Source organism: Clupea harengus, chromosome 22 (genome assembly GCF_900700415.2).
Source record: "Clupea harengus chromosome 22, Ch_v2.0.2, whole genome shotgun sequence".
Lineage (NCBI taxonomy): Eukaryota > Metazoa > Chordata > Actinopteri > Clupeiformes > Clupeidae > Clupea > Clupea harengus.
The window spans coordinates 2,273,188-2,296,880 of record NC_045173.1 but is presented as its reverse complement, the minus strand read 5'-3'; the positions used below and the strand labels follow the sequence as shown (position 1 = coordinate 2,296,880).

At 40.0% G+C, this 23,693-nt stretch overlaps 1 protein-coding gene across 1 annotated transcript; it reads right to left on the bottom strand.

Moving 5' to 3' along the window:
* Nucleotides 1–20,658: 20,658 nt before the first annotated feature.
* Nucleotides 20,659–23,693, bottom strand: zgc:195282 (uncharacterized protein LOC100192223 homolog). Its single transcript, XM_031560127.2, has 4 exons — nt 23,516–23,693; nt 22,114–22,208; nt 21,580–21,634; nt 20,659–21,458 (listed from the first exon to the last, which is right to left on the bottom strand). The coding sequence occupies exons 1-4, from the start codon at nt 23,556–23,558 to the stop codon at nt 21,424–21,426; spliced, it is 228 nt and encodes a 75-aa protein (XP_031415987.1). The 5' UTR covers nt 23,559–23,693; the 3' UTR covers nt 20,659–21,423.

Below are 23,693 nucleotides of genomic sequence, written 5' to 3'. Positions count from 1 at the left end.
TCTTTATTCAGAAAGGGGGTTGGATGGAACATATACAGTAAAGGTGAAATGGTAGGCATTGTTCTGCCTTGAAGCTGCATGCGCATTCTCATTGTTTGTAACCACCAACCCATCTAAATGTAAAGATAATATCCAAGCTAGCAATTTTGCCAAATTTGACTGCAACTTTTTAGCATTGTAGGGCAAACACACTCACTGCAAAGTGTACTAAAACGTGTCACCAGGTTAGCAAGCCTAGCATAACCAAGGCTCAAAATACAGATATAACTCCAAAATAATAACGCACACAAAACAGGCCCTTAAGCTAAACAAAACAGAAAGAAATAAAACAATGAGAAACTAATGTGGGAAAAACAGTGGCAGTTGCTGGACACTACCTGTGGTAGAAATGCCCGTATTAGTTACACAATAGCAACAGCATCATTATATAAATGTTCTTAACTTATGTAACAAAACATACCGAGGGCTGTTGAATTGTAACCTCGCTGCTCAACACTCGTCCACAGTCACGTCAACGGCTGAGGAGTCTGTCGCTATGTGGTAAAAACATTAGGCTACAGCTCACCAGGTTGAACACCATGCAAATATGCTAGCTACTATGGATGTAGTAAGAGAGTTGCCAGCCTACCTGAAGTACACGTAGCTAATGCCTAAAGCATTCAGTAAACCTCGCAGCAAATAATTGACTCCATTACAACACGGCAATTTAAACTATTGCAGGTCTTATTAAAGTAGCATAACGGAACAATTGCTAACGATATGCTAGCGGCTAAAACTAACGAAATCTCTTGAAATGTGCTGACTTTGACATTATGACAAACTAGTTAGTCAACAACTGTCCTAACACAGTCAAACACCAAGCAAGTGCAACATACAAGACGGCAAATAAGCTACTTACTAGTTCAGCAGACAGTAGAAATTGGGCGGCTTCAGGCAAACCTACATTTAGCAGTAATATGCCTACGGACCCTGGTATGGCAATGGCACGCAGGCGATTCTCCATAAGCTAGCAATTTTGCCAAATTTGACTGCAACTTTTTAGCATTGTAGGGCAAACACACTCACTGCAAAGTAGGGCTGTCAAAATTGCTCAAAAATGACGTTCGAATATTCCCTTTAAAAAAACACATATATTCAAACATATTCGAATATCTGGTTGCGCATTAAGGCACGTGAATAACAGGATAAATTAATACAACGAGACATAACTACTTGTATAGGTAATTTATTTAAGTTTTAACATATTTAACAACATATTACCTACACAAAAATAAGTAAATTAACTAATGGCCAAGACCGTAGACCTTGGCCTCTCACTCGCACACACACGCACTCTTTCTTTCTTTCTCTCTCTCTCCCTCCCTTATCGTCGCGCCCTCTGCATCGGTTTAAATGAACGACAACAATAAACAAATGCTGAGTGCTGATCAAGAGTTTCGTGCAAGCAATTTAAGGTCGCGATTCTTGTCCCAAATATGGCAGGCTTCATTCAGTGATTGAAACTAATATTATTAACATTAATTGAAGTTTTACAGTATAGAACCGACATTGAACGCTCCGAGCGAGCTGGGCTGTGGTAAACATGACACTTTTCCTTGGCATGAAACGGCAAATAATCAAACCAGTGCATGAAGCTGTTGCAGCCTATCTAATCTATTTTATTCGTGCAATATACAGTCAGTACAGTAGCGACTAGCTCACACATTGAACGCTCCGAGCGAGCTGGGCTGTGGTAAACATGAAACTTTTCCTTGGCATGAAACGGCAAATAATCAAACCAGTGCATGAAGCTGTTGCAGCCTATCTAATCTATTTTATTCATGCAATATACAGTCAGTACAGTAGCGACTAGCTCACACAAGTAATGTTTCTGTTAACGTAAAATAAAATGAGATACGGTACCTCGGTTCCAGTGCTTCACAGAACTCCATGAAGCCTATCCCATCCACCACAGTGATCGGCCTCATGTCCTTGCATATGAACGAAATCATTTTTTGCGTGCAGGCCTCCTGTCGTGCCGCAGACAACGAACTTGTGGCGGACGGCGCAAAATATGTATCCAGTCGTGGCTGTTTCGCTGAAGTTCCACATATTAGGCCATATTCACTTGGGTGCACATTTTGGAGATGTAGCCTCAAGTTGCTAGTTGTTGAATGGTTAGCTAACTCTAGCTTGACTTAGCTTACACACTAGTTTAGCTGTAGGCTCAACAAGTTTACAATCAACTGACCAAAATCCGAAACATTTCCAGACATAACTCTTTAGATTTTGGGGGTTACAATCACTTTCTCTGCTGCGGTCAAGCTGGGTTCTGCACCTCCAACTCCAAAAAGGAGGACAAATATGCGTCCGGCTTGATGCTGCGCCGAACAGTGCATTAAAAATCCGGACGTCTGGTCACCCTAATCATAACTGGGTCCTAAAGCTACCCGGTTACATTACACTGGAAATTAGCCAAGCATGCCTGTTTCAAATATTCACCAAAAATCTACTTTTCATCTTACAGTCAACTTTTTTTCAGATTTGTGTACTAAACATTCTCAAGTGTCTTCATATGAACTTGTGATTGAATCAGAGTATCACTTTTTGAATGAAAAATGTGTAAAGCATTATTTTAGCGTTAGCGATTAATGCAATTTGCTTTATATCAATCATTTTTGAAGATATGAAGTTGCCTTTGCACATGGGGACATGTTGTAGTGTCTTCCACGTGCATACCAAGTTTGGTGTTGATATCTGAAACATTTGCTGAGATATGACTTCACTTCCTGTTTGATGGCTTTTCTGCTGAAATTCAGTGGCTGTACCGGACAAACGGTTGTGAGGATCAAAATTCTGTTGGATAAATGTTGTGAGGCTTGGTCTGAAGATCATCTCTGGTGATTTTGAAGAAGATTTGACAAAAATTGTAGGAGTGGAGGCCTTTCAAAGGTTTTTGATAAAACCGGAAATTGCGGAAAATCTATATAACCGGAAATTGACGCCATAGGGTGTGTTGAATTCGTCTTGATCCAAGGAATCCAATGGTACCTCATTTTTGAAAATCGGTCAAACGGTTCAAAAGTTACAGTGTTAACAAAAGTCCAACTTTGACCTGTTGGTGGCGCTAGTGTGGTCTAGTGGGAGACATGAAACTTGGTGTGAGTGGAGAATTGACTGTCCTTAATGAGTGTGCCAAATTTCAGAAAAAGTTACCATACGGTTCTAGGGGCTGCCATTGACTTCAATGGCACAAGAATAATAATAAATATAGCTGCAGGCAGCAATGGCGGGTTCCTCCTCAACATTCCAATCATTACAAAATTGACATGACACTGACATGTATTTCATACATGTACACAACATTGGACAGATAATTGAATCAATGGCTGATTTGAAGTCATTTTTTAAAATTATTCACAAATTGTCACTGTCGAGAAATATCCATGCTGGTGACATTATGGGTTCTTGAGACTTTTTTGTTTCCCATGAGCAATAAGCCATGGGTACCAAGTTTTAGACATTTTGGACTGACAGGGTTAAAATGCCACCCTTTTGAAAGTGACAACTTTGAAGCGTGTTCTGTCAGGCCACCTGTGCTCTGGTCAGGCCCTTAATGCAGAGATCCATTCTTTAAAAGCTTTGATTACAACAATAACTGTATGAAAGTGAGGATACACTTCACTAAAGGACGTTTGTAGGTTATGTACTACTACTGCTTGCTCTGCCCACACACTTTCCCCATCCATGCTGTTTCCCTCTTTCCCAGTGCAGGTCACACCAAGGGATAAATGCGGTGGCCGCATGAGGATTAGAAGTAGCCTAAAAAAACATAGTCCCACACAATAACACTGTTTTCAAAATTTCCCAAAACTGGTTAAAAATCCATGGTTATAGGAACTCTCCCTGACATCTCTCTAGTCTCAGTCATACACAACTGACAAGAGGCATGCAGTGAACTGGACCAAGGTACAGCTAATGTCCAGCTGTTTGCAAGTGTACCTTGTGATGGTACAGCAGCTTGACAATACTTTATCATGGTCAGACTCTCTCATCCCATTTAACTACACAAAACGCACAATCAGGGTGACCAACAGTATTATTAACATGAAAGCTTGTCTCGGGGGGTCATGCATCTCACTACAAGCTTTTGATTAAACGTGAGGACCCTGTTAGCAAGTTATTTCTATTCATGTTTTGTTTGTGATTGAATGGTAATGTCAGCTAGCTAAAAACAATGTTAGTTAGCTTGGCTAAAATGTTTTTATAGCAACAAATCAGATCAATGGAACTTTATTCAGAAAGGGGGTTGGATGGAACATATACAGTAAAGGTGAAATGGTAGGCATTGTTCTGCCTTGAAGCTGCATGCGCATTCTCATTGTTTGTAACCACCAACCCATCTAAATGTAAAGATAATATCCAAGCTAGCAATTTTGCCAAATTTGACTGCAACTTTTTAGCATTGTAGGGCAAACACACTCACTGCAAAGTGTACTAAAACGTGTCACCAGGTTAGCAAGCCTAGCATAACCAAGGCTCAAAATACAGATATAACTCCAAAATAATAACGCACACAAAACAGGCCCTTAAGCTAAACAAAACAGAGAACAGAAAGAAATAAAACAATGAGAAACTAATGTGGGAAAAACAGTGGCAGTTGCTGGACACTACCTGTGGTAGAAATGCCCGTATTAGTTACACAATAGCAACAGCATCATTATATAAATGTTCTTAACTTATGTAACAAAACATACCGAGGGCTGTTGAATTGTAACCTCGCTGCTCAACACTCGTCCACAGTCACGTCAACGGCTGAGGAGTCTGTCGCTATGTGGTAAAAACATTAGGCTACATCTCACCAGGTTGAACACCATGCAAATATGCTAGCTACTATGGATGTAGTAAGAGAGTTGCCAGCCTACCTGAAGTACACGAGCTAATGCCTAAAGCATTCAGTAAACCTCGCAGCAAATAATTGACTCCATTACAACACGGCAATTTAAACTATTGCAGGTCTTATTAAAGTAGCATAACGGAACAATTGCTAATCGCTAACGATATGCTAGCGGCTAAAACTAACGAAATCTCTTGAAATGTGCTGACTTTGACATTATGACAAACTAGTTAGTCAACAACTGTCCTAACACAGTCAAACACCAAGCAAGTGCAACATACAAGACGGCAAATAAGCTACTTACTAGTTCAGCAGACAGTAGAAATTGGGCGGCTTCAGGCAAACCTACATTTAGCAGTAATATGCCTACGGACCCTGGTATGGCAATGGCACGCAGGCGATTCTCCATAAGCTAGCAATTTTGCCAAATTTGACTGCAACTTTTTAGCATTGTAGGGCAAACACACTCACTGCAAAGTAGGGCTGTCAAAATTGCTCAAAAATGACGTTCGAATATTCCCTTTAAAAAAACACATATATTCAAACATATTCGAATATCTGGTTGCGCATTAAGGCACGTGAATAACAGGATAAATTAATACAACGAGACATAACTACTTGTATAGGTAATTTATTTAAGTTTTAACATATTTAACAACATATTACCTACACAAAAATAAGTAAATTAACTAATGGCCAAGACCGTAGACCTTGGCCTCTCACTCGCACACACACACACGCACTCTTTCTTTCTCTCTCTCTCCCTCCCTTATCGTCGCGCCCTCTGCATCGGTTTAAATGAACGACAACAATAAACAAATGCTGAGTGCTGATCAAGAGTTTCGTGCAAGCAATTTAAGGTCGCGATTCTTGTCCCAAATATGGCAGGCTTCATTCAGTGATTGAAACTAATATTATTAACATTAATTGAAGTTTTACAGTATAGAACCGACATTGAACGCTCCGAGCGAGCTGGGCTGTGGTAAACATGACACTTTTCCTTGGCATGAAACGGCAAATAATCAAACCAGTGCATGAAGCTGTTGCAGCCTATCTAATCTATTTTATTCGTGCAATATACAGTCAGTACAGTAGCGACTAGCTCACACATTGAACGCTCCGAGCGAGCTGGGCTGTGGTAAACATGAAACTTTTCCTTGGCATGAAACGGCAAATAATCAAACCAGTGCATGAAGCTGTTGCAGCCTATCTAATCTATTTTATTCATGCAATATACAGTCAGTACAGTAGCGACTAGCTCACACAAGTAATGTTTCTGTTAACGTAAAATAAAATGAGATACGGTACCTCGGTTCCAGTGCTTCACAGAACTCCATGAAGCCTATCCCATCCACCACAGTGATCGGCCTCATGTCCTTGCATATGAACGAAATCATTTTTTGCGTGCAGGCCTCCTGTCGTGCCGCAGACAACGAACTTGTGGCGGACGGCGCAAAATATGTATCCAGTCGTGGCTGTTTCGCTGAAGTTCCACATATTAGGCCATATTCACTTGGGTGCACATTTTGGAGATGTAGCCTCAAGTTGCTAGTTGTTGAATGGTTAGCTAACTCTAGCTTGACTTAGCTTACACACTAGTTTAGCTGTAGGCTCAACAAGTTTACAATCAACTGACCAAAATCCGAAACATTTCCAGACATAACTCTTTAGATTTTTGGGGGTTACAATCACTTTCTCTGCTGCGGTCAAGCTGGGTTCTGCACCTCCAACTCCAAAAAGGAGGACAAATATGCGTCCGGCTTGATGCTGCGCCGAACAGTGCATTAAAAATCCGGACGTCTGGTCACCCTAAGCATAACTGGGTCCTAAAGCTACCCGGTTACATTACACTGGAAATTAGCCAAGCATGCCTGTTTCAAATATTCACCAAAAATCTACTTTTCATCTTACAGTCAACTTTTTTTCAGATTTGTGTACTAAACATTCTCAAGTGTCTTCATATGAACTTGTGATTGAATCAGAGTATCACTTTTTGAATGAAAAATGTGTAAAGCATTATTTTAGCGTTAGCGATTAATGCAATTTGCTTTATATCAATCATTTTTGAAGATATGAAGTTGCCTTTGCACATGGGGACATGTTGTAGTGTCTTCCACGTGCATACCAAGTTTGGTGTTGATATCTGAAACATTTGCTGAGACATGACAATTTGTCACTGTATAGAAAAATCCATGCTGCAGACTTACCAATGGGATATTCAATTTGAAATGCAATACTGTCAAGATCCACAAGGGCCTTGGCTTCAAGCTAAGGGCTGAGTGGGGCTTGGTCAGGCCACAATGTCATGAAATAGTGTGTGTGCGTCTCGAGAAGCTTGCGCGTGTGTCAGTGTCTGTGAGCATTGGCACGGGAGCGAAGGAGGAGAGAGGGAGACAATACATTGGAAATGGTGGTAGCAATTAGCCAAGCATGCATGTTTCAAATATTCACCAAAAATCTACTTTTCATCTTACAGTCAACTTTTTTTCAGAGTTGTGTACTAAACATTCTCAAGTGTCTTCATATGAACTTGTGATTGAATCAGAGTATCACTTTTTGAATGAAAATGTGTAAAGCATTATTTTAGCGGTTAGCGATTAATGCAATTTGCTTTATATCATCATATTTTGAAGATAAGAAGTTGCCTTTGCACATGGGGACATGTTGTAGTGTTTTCCACGTGCACATACCAAGTTTGGTGTTGATATCTGAAACATTTGCTGAGACATGACAATTTGTCACTGTATAGAAAAATCCATGCTGCAGACTTACCAATGGGATATTCAATTTGAAATGCAATACTGTCAAGATCCACAAGGCCTTGGCTTCAAGCTAAGGGGGCGGGGCTTGGTCAGGCCACAATGTCATGAAATGGTGTGTGTGCGTCTTGAGAAGTTGCGGTGTGTCGTGTCTGTGAGAACTGGGGCAAGCCGCGCGGGGAGCGAAGGAGGAGAGAGGGAGACCAATTACATGAAATGGTTGGTAGCAATTAGCCAAGCATGCATGTTTTCAATATTCACCAAAAATCTACTTTTCATCTTACAGTCAACTTTTTTTCAGATTTGTGTACTAAACATTCTCAAGTGTCTTCATATGAACTTGTGATTGAATCAGAGTATCACTTTTTTGAATGAAAAATGTGTAAAGCATTATTTTAGCGTTAGCGATTAATGCAATCTTGCTTTATATCAATCATTTTTGAAGATATGAAGTTGCCTTTGCACATGGGGACATGTTGTAGTGTCTTCCACGTGCATACCAAGTTTGGCGTTGATATCTGAAAGATTTGCTGAGATATGACTTCACTTCCTGTTTGATGGCTTTTCTGCTGAATTCAGTGCTGTACCGGACAAACGGTTGTGAGGATCAAAATTATGTTGGGATAAATGTTGTGAGGCTTGGTCTGAAGATCATCTCTGGTGATTTTGAAGAAGATTTGACAAAAAGTGTAGGAGTGGAGGCCTTTCAAAGGTTTTTGATAAAACCGGAAATTGCGGAAAATCTGTATAACCGGAAATTGACGCCATAGGGTGTGTTGAATTCGTCTTGATCCAGGGAATCCAATGGTACCTTCATTTTTGAAAATTGGTCAAACGGTTCAAAAGTTACAGTGTTAACAAAAGTCCAACTTTGACCGTTGGTGGCGCTAGTGTGGTCTAGTGGGAGACATGAAACTTGGTGTGAGTGAAGAAGGGACTGTCCTTAATGAGTGTGCCAAATTTCAGAAAAAGTTACCATACGGTTCTAGGGCCTGCCATTGACTTCAATGGTACAATAATAATAATAATAATAATAATACCTACAATAACAATAGGTTTCCTCCTGACGGAGGAACCCTAAAATATAGCTGCAGGCAGCAATGGCGGGTTCCTCCTCAACATTCCAATCATTACAAAATTGACATGACACTGACATGTGTTTCATACATGTACACAACATTGGGCAGATAATTGGATCAATGGCTGATTTGAAGACATTTTTTAAAATTATTCACAAATTGTCACTGTCGAGAAATATCCATGCTGGTGACATTATGGGTTCTTGAGACTTTGTGAACCAGGGAAAAATGTATATTCTGCACAATTTGTCACTGTATAGAAAAATCCATGCTGCAGACTTACCAATGGGATATTCAATTTGAAATGCAATACTGTCAAGATCCACAAGGCTTCAAGCTAAGGAGGGGCGGGCCTTGGTCAGGCCACAGTGTCATGAAATGGTGTGTGTGCTTCTTGCCAAGTGTTTGGTGTGTCAGGTGAAAGTTTGTGTCTGTGAGAACTGGGGCAAGCCGCGCGGGGAGCGAAGGAGGAGAGAGGGAGACAATACATTGGAAAATGGTGGTAGCAATTAGCCCAAGCATGCATGTTTCAAATATTCACCAAAAATCTACTTTTCATCTTACAGTCAACTTTGTTTCAGATTTGTGTACTAAACATTCTCAAGTGTCTTCATATGAACTTGTGATTGAATCAGAGTATCACTTTTGAATGAAAAATGTGTAAAGCATTGTTTTAGCGTTAGCGATTAATGCAATTGCTTTATATCAATCATTTTTGAAGATATGAAGTTGCCTTTGCACATGGGGACATGTTGTAGTGTCTTCCACGTGCATACCAAGTTTGGTGTTGATATCTGAAACATTTGCTGAGATATGACTTCACTTCCTGTTTGATGGCTTTTCTTGCTGAAATTCAGTGGCTGTACCGGACAAACGGTTGTGAGGATCAAAATTCTGTTGGAAAAATGTTGTGAGGCTTGGTCTGAAGATCATCTCTGGTGATTTTGAAGAAGATTTGACAAAAATTGTAGGAGTGGAGGCCTTTCAAAGGTTTTTGATAAAACCGGAAATTGCGGAAAATCTATATAACCGGAAATTGACGCCATAGGGTGTGTTGAATTCGTCTTGATCCAGGGAATCCAATGGTACCTCATTTTTGAAAATCGGTCAAACGGTTTCAAAAGTTGTGTGTGTTAACAAAAGTCCAACTTTGACCCGTTGGTGGCGCTAGAGTGGTCTAGTGGAGACATGAAACTTGGTGTGAGTAAAGAAGGGACTGTCCTTAATGAGTGTGCCAAATTTCAGAAAAAGTTACCATACGGTTCTAGGGCCTGCCATTGACTTCAATGGTACAAGAATAATAATAATAAATATAGCTGCAGGCAGCAATGGCGGGTTCCTCCTCAACATTCCAATCATTACAAATTGACATGACACTGACATGTATTTCATACATGTACACAACATTGGGCAGATAATTGGATCAATGGCTGATTTGAAGACATTTTTTTAATTATTCACAAATTGTCACTGTCGAGAAATATCCATGCTGGTGACATTATGGGTTCTTGAGACTTTGTGAACCAGGGAAAAATGTATATTCTGCACAATTTGTCACTGTATAGAAAAATCCATGCTGCAGACTTACCAATGGGATATTCAATTTGAAATGCAATACTGTCAAGATCCACAAGGCTTCAAGCTAAGGAGGGGGCGGGGCCTTGGTCAGGCCACAATGTCATGAAATAGTGTGTGTGCGTCTTGACAAGTGTTTGGTGTGTCAGTGGGAAAGTCTGTGTCTGTGAGAAGTGGGGCAAGCCGCGCGGGGAGCGAAAGGAGGAGAGAGGGAGACATTACACTGGAAATGGTGGTAGCAATTAGCCAAGCATGCATGTTTTCAAATATTCACCAAAATCTACTTTTCATCTTACAGTCAACTTTTTTTCAGATTTGTGTACTAAAACATTCTCAAGTGTCTTCATATGAACTTGTGATTGAATCAGAGTATCACTTTTTGAATGAAAAATGTGTAAAGCATTATTTTAGCGTTAGCGATTAATGCAATTTGCTTTATATCAATCATTTTTGAAGATATGAAGTTGCCTTTGCACATGGGGACATGTTGTAGTGTCTTCCACGTGCATACCAAGTTTGGTGTTGATATCTGAAAGATTTGCTGAGATATGACTTCACTTCCTGTTTGATGGCTTTTCTGCTGAAATTCAGTGGCTGTACCGGACAAACGGTTGTGAGGATCAAAATTCTGTTGGATAAATGTTGTGAGGCTTGGTCTGAAGATCATCTCTGGTGATTTTGAAGAAGATTTGACAAAAATTGTAGGAGTGGAGGCCTTTCAAAGGTTTTTGATAAAACCGGAAATTGCGGAAAATCTATATAACCGGAAATTGACGCCATAGGGTGTGTTGAATTCGTCTTGATCCAGGGAATCCAATGTACCTCATTTTTGAAAATCGGTCAAACGGTTCAAAAGTTGTACAGTGTTAACAAAAGTCCAACTTTGACCCGTTGGTGGCGCTAGTGTGGTCTAGTGGGAGACATGAAACTTGGTGTGAGTAAAGAAGGGACTGTCCTTAATGAGTGTGCCAAATTTCAGAAAAAGTTACCATACGGTTCTAGGGCTGCCATTGACTTCAATGGTACAAGAATAATAATAATAATACCTACAATAACAATAGGTTTCCTCCTGACGGAGGAACCCTAATAATAATACCTACAATAACAATAGGTTTCCTCCTGACGGAGGAACCCTAATAATACCTACAATAACAATAGGTTTCCTCCTGACGGAGGAACCCTAAATATAGCTGCAGGCAGCAATGGCGGGTTCCTCCTCAACATTCCAATCATTACAAAATTGACATGACACTGACATGTATTTCATACATGTACACAACATTGGACAGATAATTGGATCAATGGCTGATTTGAAGTAATTTTTTTAAATTATTCACAAATTGTCACTGTCGAGAAATATCCATGCTGGTGACATTATGGGTTCTTGAGACTTTTTTGTTTCCCATGAGCAATAAGTCATGGGTACCAAGTTTTAGACATTTTGGACTGACAGGGTTAAAATGCCACCCTTTTGAAAGTGACAACTTTGAAGCGTGTTCTGTCAGGCCACCTGTGCTCTGGTCAGGCCCTTAATGCAGAGATCCATTCTTTAAAAGCTTTGATTACAACAATAACTGTATGAAAGTGAGGATACACTTCACTAAAGGACGTTTGTAGGTTATGTACTACTACTGCTTGCTCTGCCCACACACTTTCCCCATCCATGCTGTTTCCCTCTTTCCCAGTGCAGGTCACGCCAAGGGATAAATGCGGCGGCCGCATGAGGATTAGAAGTAGCCCAAAAACGTAGTCCCACACAATAACACTGTTTTCAAAATTTCCCAAAACTGGTTAAAAATCCATGGTTATAGGAACTCTCCTGAATTGACATCTCTCTAGTCTCAGTCATACACAACTGACAAGAGGCATGCAGTGAACTGGACCAAGGTACAGCTAATGTCCAGCTGTTTGCAAGTGTACCTTGTTGATGGTACAGCAGCTTGACAATACTTTATCATGGTCAGACTCTCTCATTCCATTTAACTACACAACATGCACAATCAGGGTGACCAACAGATTATTAACATGAAAGCTTGTCTCGGGGGGTCATGCATCTCACTACAAGCTTTTGATTAAACGTGAGGACCCTGTTAGCAAGTTATTTCTATTCATGTTTTGTTTGTGATTGAATGGTAATGTCAGCTAGCTAAAACAATGTTAGTTAGCTTGGCTAAAATGGTTTTTATAGCAACAGATAGCAACAAATCAGATCAATGGAACTTTATTCAGAAAGGGGGGGTGGATGGAACATATACAGTAAAGGTGAAATGGTAGGCATTGTTCTGCCTTGAAGCTGCATGCGCATCCTCATTGTTTGTAACCACCAACCCATCTAAATGTAAAGATAATATCCAAGCTAGCAATTTTGCCAAATTTGACTGCAACTTTTTAGCATTGTAGGGCAAACACACTCACTGCAAAGTGTACTAAAACGTGTCACCACAGAGCTGCCAACTTTTCAAAAAACCTTGGAGTGAGAAAATGTTGCCGTGCACGCAGCTACACACGTTGGGTGGCTCAGATATCAGGGAATTGGAATTAATTTGGCGTTGTACCCATGTTGTTGCTCTGCATTCTGTTGGTTTTTGGGGCCCAAAGTCTGCCTACTGTGGGGCCTACTGGAGATGGACAACATTGGTTACATTCTGTGAAGCAAAGACATAGCTGAAGGTCCACCCCCAGGACATTTTGGTTTAAGTAGATGTTATTTCCTGCATTCTAGTGGATTTTTGGGTGGTATGCTAAAGATGTGCAATACCTGAACTTATTCTGATTCATGTTCATCTGATCATGACTTGTAGGGCCTTTTAGACTTGAGCTGAACATTCAACCAGAAAACTATTCTTGTGCCTCAATGACTGTCTATGTACCACAATATAGCCTAATTAATAGACCTGTGTTTAAGATTTTACCAAGGTAGGGTTGATTGACATTTTGATTACAATGGTATTCAACTAATTCTTAACTGGAACCTAACCTATATTGTTAATAATTGTATTTAATGATTTATGAGCACTTAACGATTTATGAACAGCAAAAAATGACACAAGATTAGTTAGGGAGAAATATTTTTCACTATTCAAAGCCTCCCACCACACGTTCCATCAAACAAAAAAGTGCAACAAATAAAGTGCTTAAACAGTAGCCTTTTTAAGCAATAAAATAGATCAACACATGACAAAAATAACTAAAAATGAGGTATCAGGTGCAGATCAGAACCTGGTTAGTCATTTTCTAAGATCTGTGGGCAAGGTTGTACTGGCCTGTGGCCTTCTTGGAGGCCTTGATGACCTCTGAGGGGGGCTCCCATCTGAAACAGGGCTCCAGGTCGGCCATCTTTATGGCCATTATTGAAGACAGGGTGCCATCCAATGCCAGGCTATTTCTGGTCTTAGTTTTGTTCAGTCCCACTGAACACTGAAAACACCCTCTCAGCATCTGCATTCGAATGGGGCAACACCAGGACCAGCTTGGCGACGGCAACAAGCCTCTCAAATTCTTTAGTTCCTGCCACCTATTGAGAATGAACAAAGAACAAAATGGAAAAACATACCATATTTTGTTTTGATTAATACTGTAAGTACACTGTAACAAAGTTCAGATACAACATGCATAGTTTGCATCATGTATGACACGATATAGGCATGCATCAATAATAGCAACAGATGTAGCCAAGCCACACCTGCCAAAAAGAAAGCCAAAAAAAAGTATACCTTATGTTTCCGTGTTGCCATTCCAGCCCAGAAGCTTTCCATCTCAGTTTCGTCCTGAAGGAGGTGGTTGGCATGGTCTGATAATTCAGAAACTCCTCACCCAGGTGGTCATGCTCCTCTGGGCCCATGGTATGGGAGGAGATGGGGAAACCTATTTATGAAAGTAGAGTTACAGGTTGTTAAGTTATAGGTATATTTAGAACGCGTCTCACAGAAGCAAAAACTATGTTCAAATTAGTACTACTGCTAACACTTCAATAGCTAATCGTATCAAACGAACAATTACAAAAATACTGTACTGTAGTTCTATATGTTTTCAATGGAGCTTCTAAACGATCAAACCTTGAACCGCTTAATACGTAGCAAGTACAACAACCATGGTAGTGTAGCTACCATTGCTACGAGTTTAATGGTAGGTAGCCTAACTATACAGCTAATTAAGGTAGCCTAGCTAACTAGCCAACTACAGTTTCGAAAAAAATTACTTGCGCTGTGGAGACCGTCAGAAAAACTTGGAACGCACTAATTAAAACACAATTACATCCACAATGACATGTAAATATACAATAACCCAACCGTACAGGTACGTAGAGTACGTTAATTTGAAACGCCGTCCACAGAAGCAAAAACTAGCCTATATGTTAAGGTTTGTAGTTATACTACTAGCTTGCTATGCTACCATACAACATACTTTCTACTAGCAAAGATGAATTATTACTGTGTCGTCTCAGTTACACTATCAAACCTTGGAAATACTGTGACTTGCTCAAGTAACGAAATGGCTAATAGAACATCACATTTCATTATTATTTCAGTGAATGAAACAGCTCCAAGACCCAGTGAAATATTAAATACAGCTAACTTACATTAGATAGCTACAACAGCACGGAGTCACAAAGTGATACTGGAACAAGTCAATAAAACACTTAATTTGTATTCATCAACGCAAACGAACTGTGTTAAACTTCTGGCCTTTGGTTAAATCACTTTCTGAACACAATTCCTCAAAATGTACCTATCGGTACCAAAGTTGCCTTCTCCCTAATGCTAGATAACTATCCAGCTAACTAAGCTAGCTACCATTTCGACCCAAAACATCTGCGCTACCTCAAATACACTAACCAAGAATAAAAACAGAATAAAATCGTCTTGCAGTTATCATACGAATTAAACAGTAATAAGTATGCTTTTATTACTTACGGTCAAATGTAGACGAAAATCTTCTCCACACCAGAAATCGTCCTCTTCTCTCGTATCCACAAAATAGTCTCAATAAAATTGTGTCTGTCCGTCTCGTGCATGTCGCGCGCGTGGTCAGGCAGCATTCATAACAGCACGTCAACCATTGGCTGCCTATAAACTCCTGGGTCCTAAAGCTACCCGGTTACATATTCACCATTCGCGTTAGCGATTAATGCAATTTGCTTTATATCAATCATTTTTGAAGATATGAAGTTGCCTTTGCACACGGGGACATGTTGTAGTGTCTTCCACGTGCATACCAAGTTTGATGTTGATATCTGAAAGATTTGCTGAGATATGACTTCACTTCCTGTTTGAAAGCTTTTCTGCTGCATTTGAGTGGCTGTGTCGGACAAACGGTTGTGAGGATCAAAATTCGGTTGGAGAATTTTTGTGAGGCTTGGTCTGAAGATCATCTCTGGTGATTTTGAAGAAGATTTGACAAAAATTGTAGGAGTTGATGCCTTTCAAAGGTTTTTGATAAAACCGGAAATTGCAGAAAATCTATATAACCGGAAATTGACGCCATAGGGTGTGTTTCATTCGTCTTGATCCAAGGAATCCAATGGTACCTCATTTTTGAAAATCGGCCAAACAGTTCAAAAGTTACAGTGTTAACAAAAGTCCAACTTTGACCCGTTGGTGGCGCTAGTGTGGTCTAGTGGGAGACATGAAACTTGGTGTGAGTGGAGAAGGGACTGTCCTTAATGAGTGTGCCAAATTTCACAAAAAGTTACCATACGGTTCTAGGGGCTGCCATTGACTTCAATGGCACAAGAATAATAATAATACCTACAATAACAATAGGTTTCCTCCTGACGGAGGAACCCTAATAAATATAGCTGCAGGCAGCAATGGCGGGTTCCTCCAAAGATTGCGAACCAGGGAAAAATGTATATTCTGCACAATTTGTCACTGTATAGAAAAATCCATGCTGCAGACTTACCAATGGGATATTCAATTTGAAATGCAATACTGTCAAGATCCACAAGCTTCAAGCTAAGGAGAGAGCGGGGCCTTGGTCAGGCCACAATGTCATGAAATGGTGTGTGTGCGTCTTGCCAAGCGTTTGGTGTGTCAGGTGAAAGTTTGTGTCTGTGAGAAATGGGGCAAGCCGCGCGGGGAGCGAAGGAGCGGACAGAGACAGATTATATTGGAAATCGTGGTAGCAATTAGCCAAGCATGCATGTTTCAAATATTCACCAAAAATCTACTTTTCATCTTACAGTCAACTTTTTTTCAGATTTGTGTACTAAACATTCTCAAGTGTCTTCATATGAACTTGTGATTGAATCAGAGTATCACTTTTTGAATGAAAAATGTGTAAAGCATTGTTTTAGCGTTAGCGATTAATGCAATTTGCTTTATATCAATCATTTTTGAAGATATGAAGTTGCCTTTGCACATGGGAACATGTTGTAGTGTCTCCCACGTGCTTACCAAGTTTGGTGTTGATATCTGAAAGATTTGCTGAGATATGACTTTACTTCCTGTTTGGCATCTTTTCTGCTGAATTTCAGTGGCTGTACCGGACAAACGGTTGTGAGGATCAAAATTCTGTTGAAGAACTTTTGTGAGGCTTGGTCTGAAGATCATCTCTGGTGATTTTGAAGAAGATTTGACAAAAATTGTAGGAGTTGATGCCTTTCAAAGGTTTTTGATAAAACCGGAAATTGCGGGAAATCTATATAACCGGAAATTGACGCCATAGGGTGTGTTGAATTTGTCTTGATCCAGGGAATCCAATGGTACCTCATTTTTGAAAATCGGTCAAACGGTTCAAAAGTTGTGTGTGTTAACAAAAGTCCAACTTTGACCCGTTGGTGGCGCTAGAGTGGTCTAGTGGGAGACATGAAACTTGGTGTGAGTAAAGAAGGGACTGTCCTTAATGAGTGTGCCAAATTTCAGAAAAAGTTACCATACGGTTCTAGGGCCTGCCATTGACTTCAATGGTACAAGAATAATAATAATAAATATAGCTGCAGGCAGCAATGGCGGGTTCCTCCAAAGATTGCGAACCAGGGAAAAATGTATATTCTGCACAATTTGTCACTGTATAGAAAAATCCATGCTGCAGACTTACCAATGGGATATTCAATTTGAAATGCAATACTGTCAAGATCCACAAGCTTCAAGCTAAGGAGAGAGCGGGGCCTTGGTCAGGCCACAATGTCATGAAATGGTGTGTGTGCGTCTTGCCAAGCGTTTGGTGTGTCAGGTGAAAGTTTGTGTCTGTGAGAATTGGGGCAAGCCGCGCGGGGAGCGAAGGAGCGGACAGGGACAGATTATATTGGAAATCAGGCTAGCAATTAGCCAAGCATGCATGTTTCAAATATTCACCAAAAATCTACTTTTCATCTTACAGTCAACTTTTTTTCAGATTTGTGTACTAAACATTCTCAAGTGTCTTCATGAACTTGTGATTGAATCAGAGTATCACTTTTTGAATGAAAAATGTGTAAAGCATTGTTTTAGCGTTAGCGATTAATGCAATTTGCTTTATATCAATCATTTTTGAAGATATGAAGTTGCCTTTGCACATGGGGACATGTTGTAGTGTCTTCCACGTGCATACCAAGTTTGGTGTTGATATCTGAAAGATTTGCTGAGGTATGACTTTACTTCCTGTTTGGCATCTTTTCTGCTGAATTTCAGTGGCTGTACCGGACAAACGGTTGTGAGGATCAAAATTCTGTTGGAGAACTTTTGTGAGGCTTGGTCTGAAGATCATCTCTGGTGATTTTGAAGAAGATTTGACAAAAATTGTAGGAGTTGATGCCTTTCAAAGGTTTTTGATAAAACCGGAAATAGCGGAAAATCTATATAACCGGAAATTGACGCCACAGGGTGTGTTGAATTCGTCTTGATCCAAGGAATCCAATGGTACCTCATTTTTGAAAATCGGTCAAACGGTTCAAAAGTTACAGTGTTAACAAAAGTCAAATTTTGACCCGTTGGTGGCGCTAGTGTGGTCTAGTGGGAGACATGAAACTTGGTGTGAGTAAAGTAGGGACTGTCCTTAATGAGTGTGCCAAATTTCAGAAAAAGTTACCATACGGTTCTAGGGGCTGCCATTGACTCCAATGGCACAAGAATAATAATAAGAATACCTACAATAACAATAGGTTTCCTCCTGACGGAGGAACCCTAATAATAATAATAATACCTACAATAACAATAGGTTTCCTCCTGACGGAGGAACCCTAATAATAATAATAATAATACCTACAATAACAATAGGTTTCCTCCTGACGGAGGAACCCTAAAAATGATCAAGAAGAACTGAGCATTTGGACTTAGTATCATTACTTATCATCTGCAGAATAAGGCCTTAATTCATGATTGCTTCTGTAGATGTAACTTTTTTTTTATATTATTTTCTTTTTATTTTGGTCATCTGCATATTGACAAGAGTACAATCAAACATGACACATTAACAATACAATAATACTTCAATACTTTGAAAACACACAAGTTCCATCCTAGTTCAGGGCTCACTACTAGGCAAAATATATCATTTTGAACTTGAAAATATCTGTCAATTCTTTACTATGACCAAAGGTTTACCTTCTAATATATATATATATATATATATATATATATATATATATACTCACGAACATGGGGAGTTTTCACATTACATATCGCAAAGATTCGAATAGAAATAAAGTTCAAATAAGTAAAAATACTTCACATTGTCACGTTCTTTTAACCATTAAAAAAAAATCTGACCGTTTAGGTTTAACATACTCAGTCCATCTAGTCCAGATCCAAAGGCATTTTTCTTTCTGAATTCTAAGTGAGAAAGACAGCTTTTCCATTATGTATATATCATGGATTATATCTATCCATTCATCCACTTTAGGTGGTTTTGGTTTTAACCATTTCCTTGTGATAGCCTTTTTACTTGCCACTAGAAGTATCAGCATCAATTTTCTATCGTCGCTGTTCCACATTTCAAATGGTATATTCCCCAGGTAAAGGGTGTCACACTTGAAGGGGATGTTAACCCCAAAAACAGCTTCCAAGTTTGTATGAATCTCCCGCCAGTATGGAACTAGAAGTGGGCATTCCCAGAAAACATGGAGGTGATTGGCTTCATTCAATCCACATAATCTCCAACACCCTACGGCAATCCCTTGGTGTCGTTTTTGTAGGGGCGTGATAAAAAACCTTATAAGATTTTTCCAACTAAATTCTCGCCACATAGTGGAACATGTCGATTTCCATTGTAATTTACATAATCTTTCCCATTCCTCCTCAGAAATAACCAAATTACCCTTCTTCTCCCACCTCTCTTTAACATATAGTGTATTATTGAGATTGGCCTGGCAAAAACCATTGTACAACATTTCAATTTTACAATATCTTCTGTGCCAGTGGTAGTGGCATGTTATTCTTAACCTTACCAGAAGGTGGCAGTATTATATTGGAATAGGCTTATTCAGTGATTGATACTAAAACAGAGATAATGAAATTATAACTGCAGTCCCTACTTCTTTATTCATATTTTTAAGGGGAAAATTTCCTTCAAACACCTAGCAATTGGGATGACTGGAAGACCTCGGATCTGATGAGTAGCGTTCTCCTCCAGCACGTAGCCTATTTTACTTTGAAACACTACTATTTCCAAACTGTGTCTCTGGATCGCCTCATGAAATCTTGAGACACAATAAACACATCATATGAGCAGCACACTGTATATTTCTGCAATGTACCTGTATGGGTATTGTGTGGGTTTGCAGTGCACTGTATCTATGCATGCTGTTTGGTGCCTTACTTTGTGAGGTGAACATTGTCCTGTCAATGCTGAGCTCTATATCAACCATGTCTGCTTGTGTACAATAACTGTATATCTGTCGGGTAAAACAGAGCCAACTGTAAATCCTGGCTCACACATTTCTGCTGTTATTTCCTCTGCAAACACACAAGTTCCTCCCTCTGCAGTTGTTCCTTGATTGTGGATGCCCTTGTATCAGGCTGAAGGCTTTGATGCTCATAAGGCAACTCTTCCCCTTTGTTCCCTTATCCCCCTCTTTCTCTCTCGTTTAAAAAACATGTAAATGAGTCAGCTGGTAGCACAAGGCTTCGGTGACCTGTCAGTGGGGTTGGGGGTGTACTAGGAACAGCAGGGAATCTCACTCACTCCTTCATTAATCTCTCCACTGCAGATATGCAATGCCTTCACCAATACCCTGGCATTTTCCTCCTCTGGAAGCACACACACAAGCAGTCATTTCAGAGGACCAGTGCTGTTATTATTGTGTCTGCACCATTTTGTTTCTTCTCTTAATGTATAACACAATGATTTCATTACTTCCGTATTGATTGTAAAACACCCATCCATCAAACACATCCTTAGCAGGTTTTCTTTACAATACATGCGAGTACAACATGCATGTGTCCCTGTGCGTCTGTATGTGAATGTGTATGTGGCAAATGAACCTTCAATAGTATAGAAAATTGACCTAATGTTAATTTGATATAAAGGTATTAAAGACAAACAGTGATTTTGCAATCAGCTTGTACGTATACGGTTCATCTGTGGGTATCTGTGCATGTCCATTAATGTGCTTTTGGTTTTAATTAAAACCAGAATGATTAATTATCATTGTCTCTGCTCTGTGATATCACTCTGAGCCCACCATATGATTTTGTGATAGCAACTCTTCACTCAAAACCCTAATAAAGAACATGACAGTTTAAAAAAAAAAAAAACTTTATTGATATTTCAGTACAGATATTTCAGTACTTGCTGATATTAGCTATGTTTACAACAATTTAATAATGTCAAGTCCATGTTTCTGTGTCAGTATGTGTGTGTGTGAGAGAGAGAGAAGCCTGTGAATCTGCAGGTTATGATGTTTTCTTCTCCTTTGTCATGTTTGTTAACGGTGTTGTCCTGCTATTGACCTATTTCAATATCAGTGGTGTTAATGTTGAGCAGTTTCTTGGTTTGGAAACACTCCTGGTACAGTTCATCATGGGGTGTCATCCTGTCTTGAAGAGGTTGCTGATTCTTTTGGGAGTGATGAATCCGTTTTCAACCCTTTCTTCATGAGCCCTCCATGGTTGAGTCAGAAAGAGACTGTGCAAACACTTGTGTTTGTGTCCAGGTGTGTTTCTTTGGGACGGACGGATCCATCCAAAAAGTGGATGGATGCAGTTGAGTGCTTCTCTTAAGTTCTATGAGGCTGTACTGTGGGTCTGTTAGCTAGAAAAGGAGAGAGATAGGGGTGGGGGTGAGTGTGATGATAATCATATGTCTGTTCAAAACACTGAAGTTAAAAGTTGAAGCTGAGGCTGTGATTTTTACATCCCATGGACTGTTTTACCTCTGGGACCATATGTCTTCATGTAGCAAAGTGTGCAGTATGGCTGTTCATTATGCTGAAACACAATGCACACACACACACACACACACACACACACACACACACAAATTCGCCAAGAGTTAGCTTACACATTGCTTTACATTTAAGAGCCCACAGCCTGGCACATGGAATCTTCCCATGGCTACAGACCTAAGCATACCTATTCCCAGAATCATAATGCACGGCCCTAGTTTACATTTCATCATTTATTATTGAGAAAACACCCCGTGCTGTTTATGAGGTGCAAGAACACGTCATGAATAAGTTTGTGGAACTGCCTGAAGCTTTATCTCCCTTACAGTACTGTGGCAGAATGGCTCTACCCAGGCTGGAGCTTTTCACACAGGGTCACTTCATTTCCCTCTATCTGATAAACACATACCTTTTTTATACACAAACTTTTGTCACAATGTCAGTGTGTGTGTGTGTGTGTGTGTGTGTGTGTGTGTGTGTGTGTGTGTGTGTGTGTGTGTGTGTGTGTGTGTGTGTGTGTACCTCTGCATGTTGTCCTGCTGTGAGCTGTCTCTTGCACAGTTGGCACTTGAGACAGAGAGGATGATAGTCCCGCCCCAGGGAGCGCTTCTTCTCACCTTATCAAGGCACAGGTCAATTCACATTGGTGACGGTAGGCACAATCCAGATCAAAACCAAAATCATTAAGAAATCATTCAAATACAGTCACACACAAATGTATGCTTTTCTCATATGGCCTTTATAGATATGAAATTTGATCTTTCACAGGTAAAATAAGAGTATGATTTGTCAAGCTGTTTTGACTTGTTGACTGTGAGTTGTCTGTGAGAGCTTAAGCATGTATTGGCATCTTCATATTTTTCACTCTTTGTGTGAAAACAGTCTCTTATGGGGCACTACTCAGCAGTTCAGGCACAATAAGACAGAAGTTAGAGTTTCAAACCAACTTTAAATGTCTTATTTCCTCCTGACTAATCTGAGATAGATGGCATCAGCATGGACAGAAATGATGTAACTCAAATGCATACAAAGACTCTCACACCACACACACACACACACACACACACACACACACACACACACACACACACACACACACACACACACACACACACACACATAAGTATTCAGATACATATTCACATACACAGTCCATGTGGTGGACAGCAATTGAAATAAAAGCTGGTTTGGTTTGACTGCGTGGATTCCGGACTGCTTTGCAGGAAGTGACTTAGTCTCTAGGAGTACCCCCAGACCTCACGCCAGCAGCCTCTCTTTCTCTAGTTCTTGCCAAATCCACTTCCTGTCCCACTAGCCCAGCCCACTTCCTGCCCTGATGACTCCGTGGTGATAGACTATGGTAGCAGCTGAGACTCAACCTCTCCCTCTCCCTCTTTCCTTCTGCCTCTACACACACAGAGCACCTCACAAAATATAGGTTCTGGCTCTATCAGTCACTGCTGGTCACTGGGGTTGACTACAGACCCAGAGCTCCAAGTTCAAGACTTCGACACAAAACTGGAATAACTTGAATGCTAAATTAAAATAAGAGAGGAAAATATCAGCAAACGGAATACATTAACTTTTTTTAGGTATAGAAAACTAAAACTACATAATAATTAAAAAATATAACTCAATACAAATGAATTACTGATGTAATATACTGTATATCCGAACAGAAATGTAACAAACCAGGTTTCAATTCAGAAGAAAGGTACATCTCTGTCTGTCTGTCTGTCTCTCTCTCTCTCTCTCTCTCTATCTATCACACACACACACACTCTCACATACACATACTCTCAAAACGTAGACTGCTATGCTTGCTCAACCATCTCCTTCCTGTCACACCTACATATAGCATTTGCATACTCAAAGAGTCTCACTGTCTCTGCACTAGGTAATGACATTTAATATAGAGACTCACCAAAGTAGACAGGCTTTCCACAAATTGGGCAGTAACTGACCATGATGAAGCTTGGAGTTCGACCAGATTTATATGAGTGGTGACAAAGACCTGCACAGGAAATACGTTAAACTATAATGTTGGCTGTCGCCTTCTTTTCCGCCCGGATGTGGTGAGGCAGACGTGAGAGAAAGCTAGA

Bases quoted from the DNA above. Each gene is read 5' to 3' on its own strand.
- zgc:195282 (XM_031560127.2), bottom strand. From the start codon at position 23,558: ATGGTCAGTTACTGCCCAATTTGTGGAAAGCCTGTCTACTTTG. The intron at 22,209-23,515 runs GTGAGTCTCTAT...TGCCTTGATAAG, and splicing joins TGGAAAGCCTGTCTACTTTG to GTGAGAAGAAGCGCTCCCTG. The intron at 21,635-22,113 runs GTACACACACAC...ATTGTGTTTCAG, and splicing joins CAGCAGGACAACATGCAGAG to CATAATGAACAGCCATACTG.